The 12374-nt window shown below is 48.6% G+C and overlaps 1 protein-coding gene across 1 annotated transcript in view; it reads right to left on the bottom strand.

Annotated features, from left to right (window-relative positions):
* The window catches only part of RIN3 (Ras and Rab interactor 3), a 65497-nt gene extending 56638 nt beyond the window's left edge, over positions 1-8859 (bottom strand). The window contains exons 1-3 of the mRNA XM_049770728.1: positions 8827-8859; positions 8631-8767; positions 7264-7449 (exon numbers count right to left, since the gene is read on the bottom strand). Coding sequence (XP_049626685.1) covers positions 7264-7449; positions 8631-8767; positions 8827-8859 — 356 coding nt within the window. The remainder of the gene's footprint in view (positions 1-7263; positions 7450-8630; positions 8768-8826) is intronic.
* Between the last annotated feature and the right edge of the window lie 3515 nt (positions 8860-12374).

The raw sequence follows: 12374 nt of genomic DNA, 5'->3' as shown, positions 1-12374 counted from the left end.
AGAGATGGTGCCACCCTTTGCCACAGCCACCAGGCATATGAGGGGCACAGTGCTCAAAAGGGGCTACCCCAGCCCCATTTATGGAAACAACTGCCCAGAGTTTTGGGGCTTCCTTAGCAGGAAATGGCCTGTGAGGACACAGCATACAGATGAGCCTGGAGAGTTTAGTGTGTGGGGTGCATACTTCACCTCACTTCCCCACTTACATACCCCACTTCCATCCATTCCTGGTACTTTGGGGGCCCACTGGGTGTGGTCACAGTGGTTCCCTGCATAAGCGGGCCTGAGTAGCACTGTTGACTTGCACTTGTGTACTGAGTACCCTGCCTGGTGACCGCCTATCTCCTACAGTATCCCCTAGGCCAAGATCCTCTGAGCAATACTTGGGTGGCCTAGCTCCCCCAAGAAAAAGACCTAGTGGGTCCTTGGGGGAGGCTCATCCAGAGGGATGAGTCAGATGCACCGCTGCCCACCGTGACCTGAGATACAGGTTTCTAATAAAAAAGCGTGAAGACCCTACCCCAAATTCCACACCTGGGACAGGGTCTGCTCTGGTGTCTGACCACTCCCTTCCCAGTTGTCAGACCTTTAGTGGAGCCCACTGTCTAACAGACCAAACCGGACCCCCTAACACTGAAGGTATTCAGCCAGGGTGAGCAGTTTTACTTACCCTGGATAGGCCCCACCCAGTTATCTTTTATCTCTACCCAGACTGTGGGCAGCTATGGCTCCTTCAAAATCTCCAAGGCTGCCTCCAATACTGTCTCCAGCGAACAGACAAACTTTGACTCCTGCACACATGCAGAAAGCCAAAACATGCAAGAAAAAGTGGATGCATTGGATGCAACACACTTTCACGGAGACAGAACCCCAGCCAGGAGAAAGATAGAAAGCCCACAAGCCCAACATGAAAAAAAGCACAAGCATAGAGGTTTAGAGATACAGAGTCAAGCATGTGAAGGAAGTGTCAAAGAAGATGACCTGGCCATTGAGTGAGCCAGTAGACAAGTGCCAGCATCAGGCGGGCTCAGCTAGGGGCATGAAAAACCACAGCTAGTTGTGCCATCCCTGCCCATGGTTAAGATGACAAAGATGGGAGTCACTCTGCGGCCAGGTGCCTAAGGAATTGGAATCCATTTGCAAAATTGAGAAGACTGGAAGTTTCCATATTGGACCAAGGCAGCATTTCAACACAGCATGCCCATGTCTCCCTGCTGGTTCTGGGGTCCCTATCACAGAAAGAAGGGGGAGGCCATTGTAGACAGAGGTGTGAGATCATAGCTTGGTGTGTGGGACCTAGCTGGATGCTGTGGGTCTACAAAAAGACACAGAACTTTCCAGAAGATGCTTGTTCGTGAGGGCACTGGCCTGGGGCTGCCTGGGTCGCCCCCGGGGAAGCAGCTCACAAGTTGCAGTGAGGGCACATTGTGAGGAGAACTGAGGGTCCCTTGTATGGGCCCAGCCAGCCCTCAAGGCTGAGTGGGAGGCAGAAGGGATAGTGGAAAGGCCGTTTTCTTCCCAGGATACCCCCTAGGGCAGGCTGCTCCAGGGCTTAGGGCATCTCCTCCTGGGGGCAGAGCCTTGGTTCCAGCCTCACAGGGCCCACTTATCTGGAGGGGGGGCGGGTAGTGACCCCACTGATCAGTGAACAGGATGGCCTGACTTCTCCATCCCCAGAAATGTGGACAGACAGATGGGGGGGGGGGCGGAAAAATAGGGGAGATTGGTCATACCCCGGGCCAGTCACCTACCTGTCATTTCTAGGTGGTGGTGAGCATACCCTTACTTCAGTCATTCTCACACCTACTGAGGTGCATGTCTGATCCCCCCAAAGATATGTTGAGGTACCAGTGCCTAGAATGGGTCCTTATCTGGAAAAAGTGCCTGCAGGCAGAAAGGTAAATGAGCTGTCCTAAGCTCAGGGGCCAGTCTCAAATTCAAAAGAGGGGAAGGCAGGGGGACCCTGCAGGGCCTGAGATGATGGACAAGAGACTGGACTTGGAGTCTAGAATGACAGCACAACAGAGAGGGCATTTGCCTTTCATGTGCCTGACTCAGGTTTAATTTCCAGCAGCCCATATGATCCCCTACACCTGCCAGGAATGATTCCAGAAAGCAAAGCCAGAAGTAACCCCTGAGTGCAGCCAGGTCTAGCTCAAAAACCAAAAAAGATAGAAAGGACTTGGGCTGCCCCTAAAGGTGAGCCAGGCTTGTGGATGCCACCAGATAAAAGCAAAGGCAGGGGCTGACTTGTTCAGGATCCCTGCAACCAGCTCTAGTGACCCTGTTTTAGTGTCTTAGCACCTCAAGAAAAGAAACCTGGGCTGAAAGCTTGACACCAGTGATCTTCAGTCTCAGAAAAACAAGAATCAGTGAAGGCACAGAGAGGTAAAGAAGCATGTCCAAAATCATAAAACCAGCAAGGTGTAAAGCTAGGAGAGTCCCCAGTCTCCTGGCAACCACTGCACACTTTCTAATTTTCCAGGCATGTGTCTCTTATATACTGTGTCTGTCAGAGAGGTGCTTTTGACTCCACTGGGGGAACAATCACAGAAACACCCATAAAAACATAAATATACATGCAAATAAGTCCTGCTAGGCTAGATAGCACAGCAAAGAGGGTGCTTGCCTTGCACATAACTAACCCAGGTTAATATCTGGCTTTCAATATAGACTCCTGAGCACACCAGGAGTGATTCCTGAGTGCCTAAGTACCACTGGGTGTGGACCAAAAACAAACCACCAAACCAAACCAACACAATAACAAAAACGATCCTCAAACTAGTTGTTTCTAAGACATGCCAGGGGCTTGTTGGAAACTGGCAATTGCACATTACTTATTTGACGAAAATCATCCTAACTATGTAGGAAAATATACCAGTATATCATAAATGTGCCAGCTGGAGAGTGGAGACTCTGTGGTCTCCAGAACCCAACTCATATTCCAGATGTGCACTGCATTTCAGGGCCTGGATCCCATCTTACCCTGATGTCCAGTTCCCTTTTTTTGCGAAATGTGGAGCTAGACCCTTCCCTGCTGTGCTCTAGGTGTGACTGCCCGGTGACGAAGTAATGCCCAATCACTTTCCCCTGGAGGAGGCATTTCTTATATCAACAGAGGTAAAAAGGGGGTTCCGAGGGTGAGGTGGCAGTGGCTCCAGCCAGCCTTCTAAAGCTTTGTCGAATTTCCAAGCAAATATGGCCAAGGAATTGATTTCTTCTTTTTTTGTTTTGGTTTTGGGACCACATCCAGAAGTGCTCATGTGGTTACTCCTGGCTCTGTGCTCAGAAATTACTTCTTTCAGGCTCAGGAAGCATATGAAGGATCTTATGAGGGGGTCAAACTCTGTTGGCTGTAGGCAAGACAAATGCCCTACCTGCTGGGCTATCCTCTGGCCCTGAAATAGGATCTTTTTATGCCAAGCTGAGTCACGAGTGCTTGCACATGACCGTTTGTTTCTTTAGATGTCTCGGTGCTCTGCATATTTCTCTTTGCTATGTGGGACCACTCACGGTGGTGCAAGGCTATTCCTGATGCTATGTGGTTCCAAGGATGGAACCCAGGACTCCTGCAATGCAAAGTCTGGGCTCCATTCCTTTGAGCCATCATCTCTCGCTTCCTAAGGACTTGAAATAGTTCATTTAAACAAACATCAGAGAGAAAACTCAAAGAACTGAGCACAGCTTTGCATTCTGGATGCTTTGGTTCGAATCCTGGTACCACCTGGGCCCCTGAGCATCACTAAAACAACCCCTGAGCACTGTTTGGGGTGACCCCCAACCACTAAATAAATTAAATGGCTAACTAATAAAAAAACAGACTGTCACATGCACTCACACCTTCCTTGGATACATCTCTGCAGAGGAGGCAGAGTGGGTCTCCCAGAGGATGAGTGTATTCATCAACCCAACCCCAATCACTACAATTACATCCCTCCCCCTCCTTTTGTTTGTTTATTTTATTTTATTTTTTGGCCATGGCTGGGCTCAGAAACTGGGAAATCATATTGGAAAGCAATCAAGATAAGAGCCTGGGAAGAATCAGGCCCCAGGAGGATTTTAGGAAAATTCTCTGGCAGCTGTCAGCAGGGATGAGGCCAACAGAGACCAAATGTGGTCACTAAGGCCATTTCTGACATTTGGGGGAGAAGCAGCAGCTGAAACCAGGGAAGAAAAGCCTGGGGTCCACAACTGCAGAGGGTGATGATGGCAAGAGGGAGGTGGGAGAGAGGTAAGAGGGAGCAGGTCAGGCTGAAAGACCCAGAGAGCTCTTGCTCTGTTGTGGGGACTAAGGTGTTTCACTGATGACAAATGGGGAGACTGTGACCCCTCCCACCAACAAGACAGCTGAGGAGAAACACTCACACTGATGCTGATCTAGACAAGACTATGAGCTCCTCTGGAGCAGATGCTGGGGTCAGGCAGGGCAATTTCCCTGGGAGACTTTGGGATCATGACCTAGGGTGCTGGGCAGAAGGTCAGTGCACTGGAAAATCAATTGGAGCATTTGGCTTGGGTCAGGGGTGTGCCTGATAAGCACCTATCCAAGACAAGGGAGTAAAAATCCCAACTCGTAGTGACTGCCCATGAGCATGGTGTAAATGCTCCCCAGTTAGAGCTGCTAGATGTGCTAATAAGCTCCTTGCATAAGACCTGAAGATGTAAGCACAGGCCCCTGGGACTCCACCAGCTGTGGCACAACATTGAAAAATAAAAGCTACCCTTAGTTTGCCCTACATATTCTATCAACCCACCCCAGTATGGGCTGTGCTGTTTTGAAAGCCTCAGTTGCATGAGAGAGAGCCTGTCCTGGGAAATTAAACCTCAGTTTTTCATCCAGAGACATTAGTTTCTCTGTTTGTTGCTCCTTCTATCCTTCACAGGGCAATGAAGAGGCCAAAGCCTCTCAGAAATAGCCTTGCAGGCCTCTTTATCTGCAGGACAGCCTCACTGTCTCTCTGCTATCCAAAGGCCACCCTTATCAACTGCTTCCCTTTCCTGGCACTGAGCTGAGCATGTTCTACACCTCATGGCAACATGAATTTGCAGTTGGGGTGGATTGTGTCATAATAGCCTTCTGTAGAGCATAGTTCAATGATCTACAGAACCATGACTCACAGAAACTGACAGCTCTCACCATTCTTTCATAAGTTTTGTTTTTACTATAGTCAGACCCTCCAATGGTCTGAGGGACAGTGAACTGGCCCCCTGTTTAAAAAGTTTGAGGACCCCTGTATTTGGGGGCTGGAGAGAGAGAGCACAGTGGAGAGACTATTGCCTTGCACGTGGCTGACCCAGATTCAATTTTTGGCACCCTATATGGCTCCCTGAACACCCTAGGAGTATTTGTGAGCACAGAACCAGGAGTAGCTCCTGAACACCACCAGGTGTGACCTCCAAACCCAACAAAACCCAAACAAACAAAGAAGATCACTTTGCCTTTGTCTAAGAGTTTTATAATTTTATGTCTTGTACTTAGCTCTTTGGTCCATTCTGGATTGATTTCTGTAGGTTTGAGGCAGGGGCCCAGCCTGCTTTGATATCTGGATACCCAATTGTTCTCCTACCATCATTGTAAAGATGATTTCTTCCTCATGGACTTGCCTGAGAACTCTTGTTGAAAATCAATTAATCGTAAGCTTTTTTTTTTTTTTTTTGAGGCCTCTTCATCACACTATTTTTATTCTTCTGAGTATTCTTTATTTTTTTTCTTCTGAGTATTCTGAGTGTCCTGCCTTTGTATCTATATAATGTAGAATTACAGGTAATTCCTTGGATGTTCCAAGTATCACAAAAAGAAGCAAGACCATCTCCTCCCTCAGCAGAGGTACTATGCCCCTGTTATTATGATCCAAGACCTCATCAATTTTTCTATATAATCCTGTGTGGGTTGCAGACCTCATGTTGAGATTCTTGGGAGACTGTGGGAATCCCCTCACCAGGTCAGATCACATTGAGAAAATTAAGGTAGATTATTGCAAGTCAGCCCCTGAAGAGGTTGACTGATGGAGGGATGGAGGATGAGGTCAAATATTAGCTTTATTCGGTGGACAAGACTGAAGTCCAAAGACTCAGCATAAGTTCCAGCCAAAAGCCTCTCGCCTTCCACAGACCCTTGTTTTTATCCCCCAGAATCAGGTACCACCCAATGGTGGGATCAGATACCACCCAATGGTGGAAGCAGAATCAGGTACTACCCTAGGGTGGGGGCAGAATCACCGATCAGGGTAGGGTCAGTAACATAATAATCCCCTAAAATATTTACATACACAACAATTCCCCCATTTGTTTAGGGTAGGGTCAGTAACATAATAATCCCCTAAAATATTTACATACACAACAGTAGATATTAAGGTTTATGAGATGATAAATGTTGTCTTCATTAGAGCCGGACACGATGGTTTGCTTTTACAGTGTGATGTCGCACCACTCACTTCCCGTCTCCTGTTCAGTTACCTCTAATAAAAGAAAGAGGTAGAACCAGAGCTGGGATGACACCTGCCTGAACCCCAGGACAAGCCACAGATGAGGTGCTGGAGCTGCCCTGACTGAGTTGCAGAAAGAAGGCTGAGCAGAGAGCCGGTGCTGGGGTTGACTAGTGATGTCTGCCAAGGCAAGAATGCTGGGTTGACATCTCTAGATGTCTGCCCAGGTGCCAGCTGTGAGCTGTGAGCAAATAGAAGGGAGCTCAGATTCCTGCCACCATTAAGGATCCTTGATTCTGTGATTCAGCTAACCCATGGCTAGGGGCCTCTATCTGGCTTTGTCTCTTCCAACTCAGGCTGGCTCAGCCCCAGCAGACAGCCTGGGAGAAGGCAGCTGCCAGGACAGCTTCTTGGTGTGTCTACCAGATGCTTTTTCCTGGAAGGAAGAAGCTCAGCCAAAGATGATCCTACCCACCCTGAACAGCTTTTGCGGACACACAAGACTTCCAAACCCATTTCCAAGAGAGCACTAGAGGTCATGTGGCCATGAAACAGAAGTTGCCAGGATAGGAATGTGTGTCTGCCACGCACCCATGTGAATTGTGCACCTCAAAGAGCTGTGGGTCTCAGCTCTCCCCCACAGGCTGACAGGTGGCCTTAGAACTGGGGAACCCCTATCCCTTCCTTCCCCTGAAGAAGTTTCCCAGGTTTCTCCTTAAATGCCTTTCTGAGGAGTTCAGAAAATAGTCCCTATTTTTAGCAAGATGGTTTAAGGCCAAGTGTACTGTGAGCACTCTTTGGAAGGGCACAGAAGACTTAAAGCTTAAGCCCTCCTCACCTCACCCATTGAGATGAGCTCCAAGGAGCTTGAGTTAGGGATGGGGGGCCCTCCCCACAGACTCTGGGGTAGATGGAGCAGGTCTTCCGGCCCCCGGAAGTGCTGAGCCAGGTCAGCTTGTCTCCGTTTGACGTCACAGCCCACATCAAGGGCTCAGGCGGGTCAAAGGCCTCAAAGTTTCCACACCTGTGTGGGATGCAGGCCTTGTGTCACATACAGCAGGCCTGGCTTCCCCAGTCACCTGCCAGGCCAGCTGGAGCCCCGGGACATTTAGAAAGCTGTTGGGGAGGGGGTACCCAGGTTCTGTTAGGGGCTGCTGCTCTAATAGACTCCTTTCTTCGATGCTCTAAACCAGGGGTCTTCAAACTACGGCCCGGGGGCCACATATTGTATTTATTTCCATTTTGTTTCTTCACTTCTAAATAAGATATATGCAGTGTGCATAGAAATTTGTTCATAATTTTTGTTTTTACTATAATCTGGCCCTCCAACAGTCTGAAGGACAATGAACTGGCCCCCTCTTTAAAAAGTTTGAGGATCCCTGCCATACTGTTCCTTCACTTGGCCTGGTCCCTGGTCTTGGCCACTCATGTTCTTGAGGGCACTGGACACATGCAGCCCCCCTGGGAACTGGGACTGCGTCCCTTCTCCCTCTTTCTATTACCTCATCTGGCTTCTAGTCCTTTCCTTAGCCTGGCTAGACCTGGAGCTCAGCCTGCATAACTGAATTTTTCCGTCCCACTGACCTGCTTACCCTCTTTCCCCAACACTTGTAAAATCACCCCATGCACCATATTTCCAACCCTGGGTGAGGGGCCTGAAGCAGGGTCATGCATGAAATAGTCCAAACCATGTGAGGGTGAAACACAGTAGTCTGGCAATCTCTACCTTGTATGGAGAGTGAGATGCTAGGCAGACTGTTGGTTTTTATCGAGTACATAGACCACTCTGGGTGGGGGAGTAAGCACTGAGTAAGGACAGATAGCTCAGGCTATTCTGAGCCTGTCCCACCCAGGTTTGCTTGAGACAGGCAAGATACTTTGTTTTGGGGTAAAACCAAGTTTTTGTTTGTTTTTTGTTTACTTTTGGGGCCACACCCAGTGGCGGCACTCAGTGATTACTCCTGGCTCTGTGCTCAGAAATCGCTCCTGACAGGCTCGGGGGACCATATGAGATGCTGGGGATCAAACCTGGGTCAGTCCCAGGTCAGCCACATGCAAGGCAAACGCCCTACCCACTGTGCTATCGCTCCAGCCCAAGGGTAAAATCAAGTTGTTAACAGATTCAGAGTAATCAGGATGATGAAGCCAGGATGTTTTGGATAAAACAAGGTGTAATCTAACAAACACCAGCCCTCTAGAGTAAACCTGTCCACTCCCAACTGGGACCCAAGTGCTCCCAAGTGAGTGCTCCCCTTGTCGTCCCCATTGCTGTGTTTGCAGGCCTGAAGCAGGGCTGAGGGTGGGTGACCTTCTGGTTTGAACATGGCGCAGGAACCAGCCAACTGGGATCAGAACCCATGTCCATGGTGCCAGTGAGTAGCCACAGTGCCCTTGGCCTCACCTGCATCCTGCTGAAAATAGGGACCACGAGCATTCGGGGAAAGGTGCCAAGAACAGGACAGCATATGAATTGGAAGGAAGAGGCAAGAAGCGTCCTCGCCCCATCAGACAGCCATCGCCAGCCGAGCACCCTCAAGGAGCCCCAGTTCATCTTCATGGAGCATCACCCTGACCATGAAGGGTCGCATGGAAGGACAAAGCAGCCCTAGTTACCCCCTGTCCATCTCCTCCTCTTCATACCTAAAAACATCTCTCAACATCAATAATACAGACAAGATTTGGGTTCCAATTGGTGCTGAAGCTGGATGCCCAGGCCCCACATACTACACAGAAGTGGTGGGAACTCTGCATGGTAACCTGCTCACACCTTTCCAGCCAGACCCTGTGACTGAGTGGGGGCATGGCTGAGCCCTGGCCTGTCCAGCACCAGTCACACAGTGACAGCCCTCCAAATACAACACTTTATGGCTTGATTAAAGCGAAGTCATCCTGTGGGGTTCACGTCTGTATAGAACTAAACTTGGTTCTGTGTGAGCAAACCTCAAGGACCCTGTTTGGCTTACTGTCCTGCCTAGAAGTTACCTCAAATAAGTTTTGGGGGGGTCACATCCGGCAGTGCTCAGGGGCAACTCCTACTTCTTTGCTCTGAGGTGGTGTCCAGCAGTGCTTGGAGATCCATGTGGTGCCAGAGGTTAAACCCAGGCAGGCATGCAGCATGCAAAAAACCCAAGGCATGCAGAGTGTAAAACCTATTGAGCTATCATTCTTTCTTTTCTTTTGGGTTTTGGGCCATACATGGTGGTACTCAGGAGTTACTCCTAGCTCTGCCATCAGGAATTCATCCTGGTGATGCTCAGGGGATGGGATGCTGGGGATCGAACCTGGATCTGCTGCCTGCAAGCTAAGTGCCCTCCCTGCTATACCATCTCTCCAGTCCCTGTTTAAGTATTCTTTTATTTTATTAGGTCCCTTTGCAGCACATTGCTGGGATAAGGACAAGTGTCAGGGTTTATTTGATAGCATTCAGGGGACCTTGAGGTGCCAAGAATGAAACTCAAGGGTTGGAGCCATAGTACAATGGGTAGGTGCTTGCCTTGAATGCAGCTAATTGGCTTGATACCCAGTGCCCCCAACAGTACCCTGAAATCTCCAGGAGTGCACTCTCTGAGTGCAGAGCCAGGAGTAAACCCTGAGTACTGCTGGGTATGGCCCCAAACAAACGAAAGAAGCGGGTCTCAGGCCTGCAAATCATACATAGTCCTAGCACTATGGCTATCTGATCTTAAAGAGGTGGTTTTAGTTTTTTTATGACAACATGACTCGAGTCATCAAACACTGGAAATAATCAGCTGGTGACCAAAAGCAGAGGTCACATGCCTGTCAGTAGCCCTTCTTCCCACCCCACCCCACCCCTCCAGTTCCAGGTCAATCAAGATTCTGTGGTTCTGGTGCTAAACAGAATAAGTGCTCAATACATTTTTTCCTTAAAAATATAATTCCCTTTCTGAAAGGAGGTAAAGTATTATGCATCATGCTCTTCAGTAACAATATTATAAAACACAGTGTCTGAGAGAAAAAAGAGGGGGGAGGAGGAGGAAGAGGAGGAGGAAGAGAAGAGAGAAGAATATCTGCAAAAGAAGCAGGTAGGGGAGAGGGCAGGGGGGAGGGCCAGAGGGAAAGTGGGGCCATTGAAGGCACAAAATGTGCACTGGTGAAGGGTGTTGGACATTGTATGACAAACTCAATCACGAACTTTGTATCTGTATCTAACAGTGCTTTTATAAAAAATTTTATTAAGTAAAATAAATCCTCTCCCCTACAAGCAATTTTAAATCAGCTTTGCATACCCACTCTAGACTAACAGGCCTATAATGTGCAAAAAGCATGCCTACACCCGGGTCCTTACTGGTTCCGTGGAGCTAGGTTGGGAAGGGAAAGACTGGAAGGAAACAATATAAATGTACCCATCAGGGGATCCGGTGATTCAAGAACCTTCGGAAACTCCAAGAATACTGAGACTTGTAAAAAGCAGAAGGAAGAAGCTGTAAGGACACAGAAAGGTTTCCAGGATATGTGGTGCAGACAGGAGCAGAGAATAGCATTTCAGCAGAACTCACCAGTGCCAGTAAGGCAGAGTCAATGCAGTGGGCCCAGAGCATGCCCAGCCCACCCTGTGATTATCCCGTGTGACTCCTAGAACAGAAGAGTGACTTGTACTCACACGAACTCTCTGCAAGAGGGTGCAGGAGACCAGTCGCTGCAGAAGTGGCAACAGGCACAGAGGGGACACTTGACCTGCCCATCTTCTGTCCTTTTTGGGGAACCTCCCAGAGCTGTGCTCACAGCTTACACCTGGCTTTACACTCAGATTTCACTCCTACTGGTCCCTGGGGACCTTATGACGTGCTGGGGTCTCCTGTGGGTCTACCAGGGACAATGCAAGTGCCTTCCCCCTGGAGTATCTCATCAGCCTCCTGCATATCGTTTTATTTTAAATAGTTTTCCTTTTGAATCCTGTGAATGTATTGCTTCCTGGAGATTTCTGTGAACCAGTCTGTTTCGCCTTTATTTAAGCACCCCCCCCCCCCCGCCTTGGATCATTGGTCATTGTCCATGTACACAGAGGACCAGAAAGGTTTGGGAAAGGGTTGAATGATTCTCCTGAGACAGGCCAGGCAGCACATGAGTGCATGAGAAGTTAGACCATGGCTAGTCTGGGATCTAAGTCCTGGAATGCAAATCTTTGAGTTTGTGTTGTGTTGTGGGGTGTGTGTGTGTGTGTGTGTGTGTGTGTACCATGGACTGTATGGGATGCTGGGATTCGAACCACCATCCTTCTGCATGTGAGGCAAATACCTTACCGTTGTTCTGTCTCTAAGCTTAACCTTGTAATATCTCTCTGGTCCTCGAGTGCATGTTCCTAATGTCTTCCCCATTGCTTTCTACCTCCTTCTGGTGTAACATTCTAGGTGGACATGAGAATCTTGAGGATAGGTTCATGTGTGTGACATGAGAGGACACATATGTGTCAGAGCAGCACTGAGAATAACTAAGACACCAGAGCAGGGACTGTTTAGCTGAACTCTTCTAAGATTTCTCTAAAACTCTGTAGCAGGGTCAGAGCTAAAACACAGCAGAAGAGTGTCTTGCATGTGGCCAATCCTCAGCACCTTATATGGTCCCCTGAACCTGTCAGGAGAGATCTCTGAGCACAGAGTAAGAGTAAGCCCTTAATACATCTGGGTTTGTAACCTCCCAAACAAAAACAAAATGAATAATGCAATGAGTAGAGCATGTTGTTGGCACAGGGAGACATAGGCATGTTGTTGAACTGAGAACCATCCACATAGCCAGTCACTCCCTCTGGGCACAGCTACTCCAAATCACAAAGAAAAGGACACTGTGACAAAGGTGCATGGTGACCTGACCCTTATCCTGGCTGACAAAGTCAGTTCCAGAAAGGCTGTGCCCTAATCTACAGGTGAGAAGCAAAACAAACAAGCTTCTAAAAAAAAAAAAAAAAAAAATAATTGTTCATAATTTTATGGG

The sequence above is a fragment of the Suncus etruscus genome, chromosome 3 (genome assembly GCF_024139225.1).
Source record: "Suncus etruscus isolate mSunEtr1 chromosome 3, mSunEtr1.pri.cur, whole genome shotgun sequence".
Lineage (NCBI taxonomy): Eukaryota > Metazoa > Chordata > Mammalia > Eulipotyphla > Soricidae > Suncus > Suncus etruscus.
Note: the sequence above shows the minus strand (reverse complement) of the source record. Positions and strands in the feature narration are given on the sequence as shown.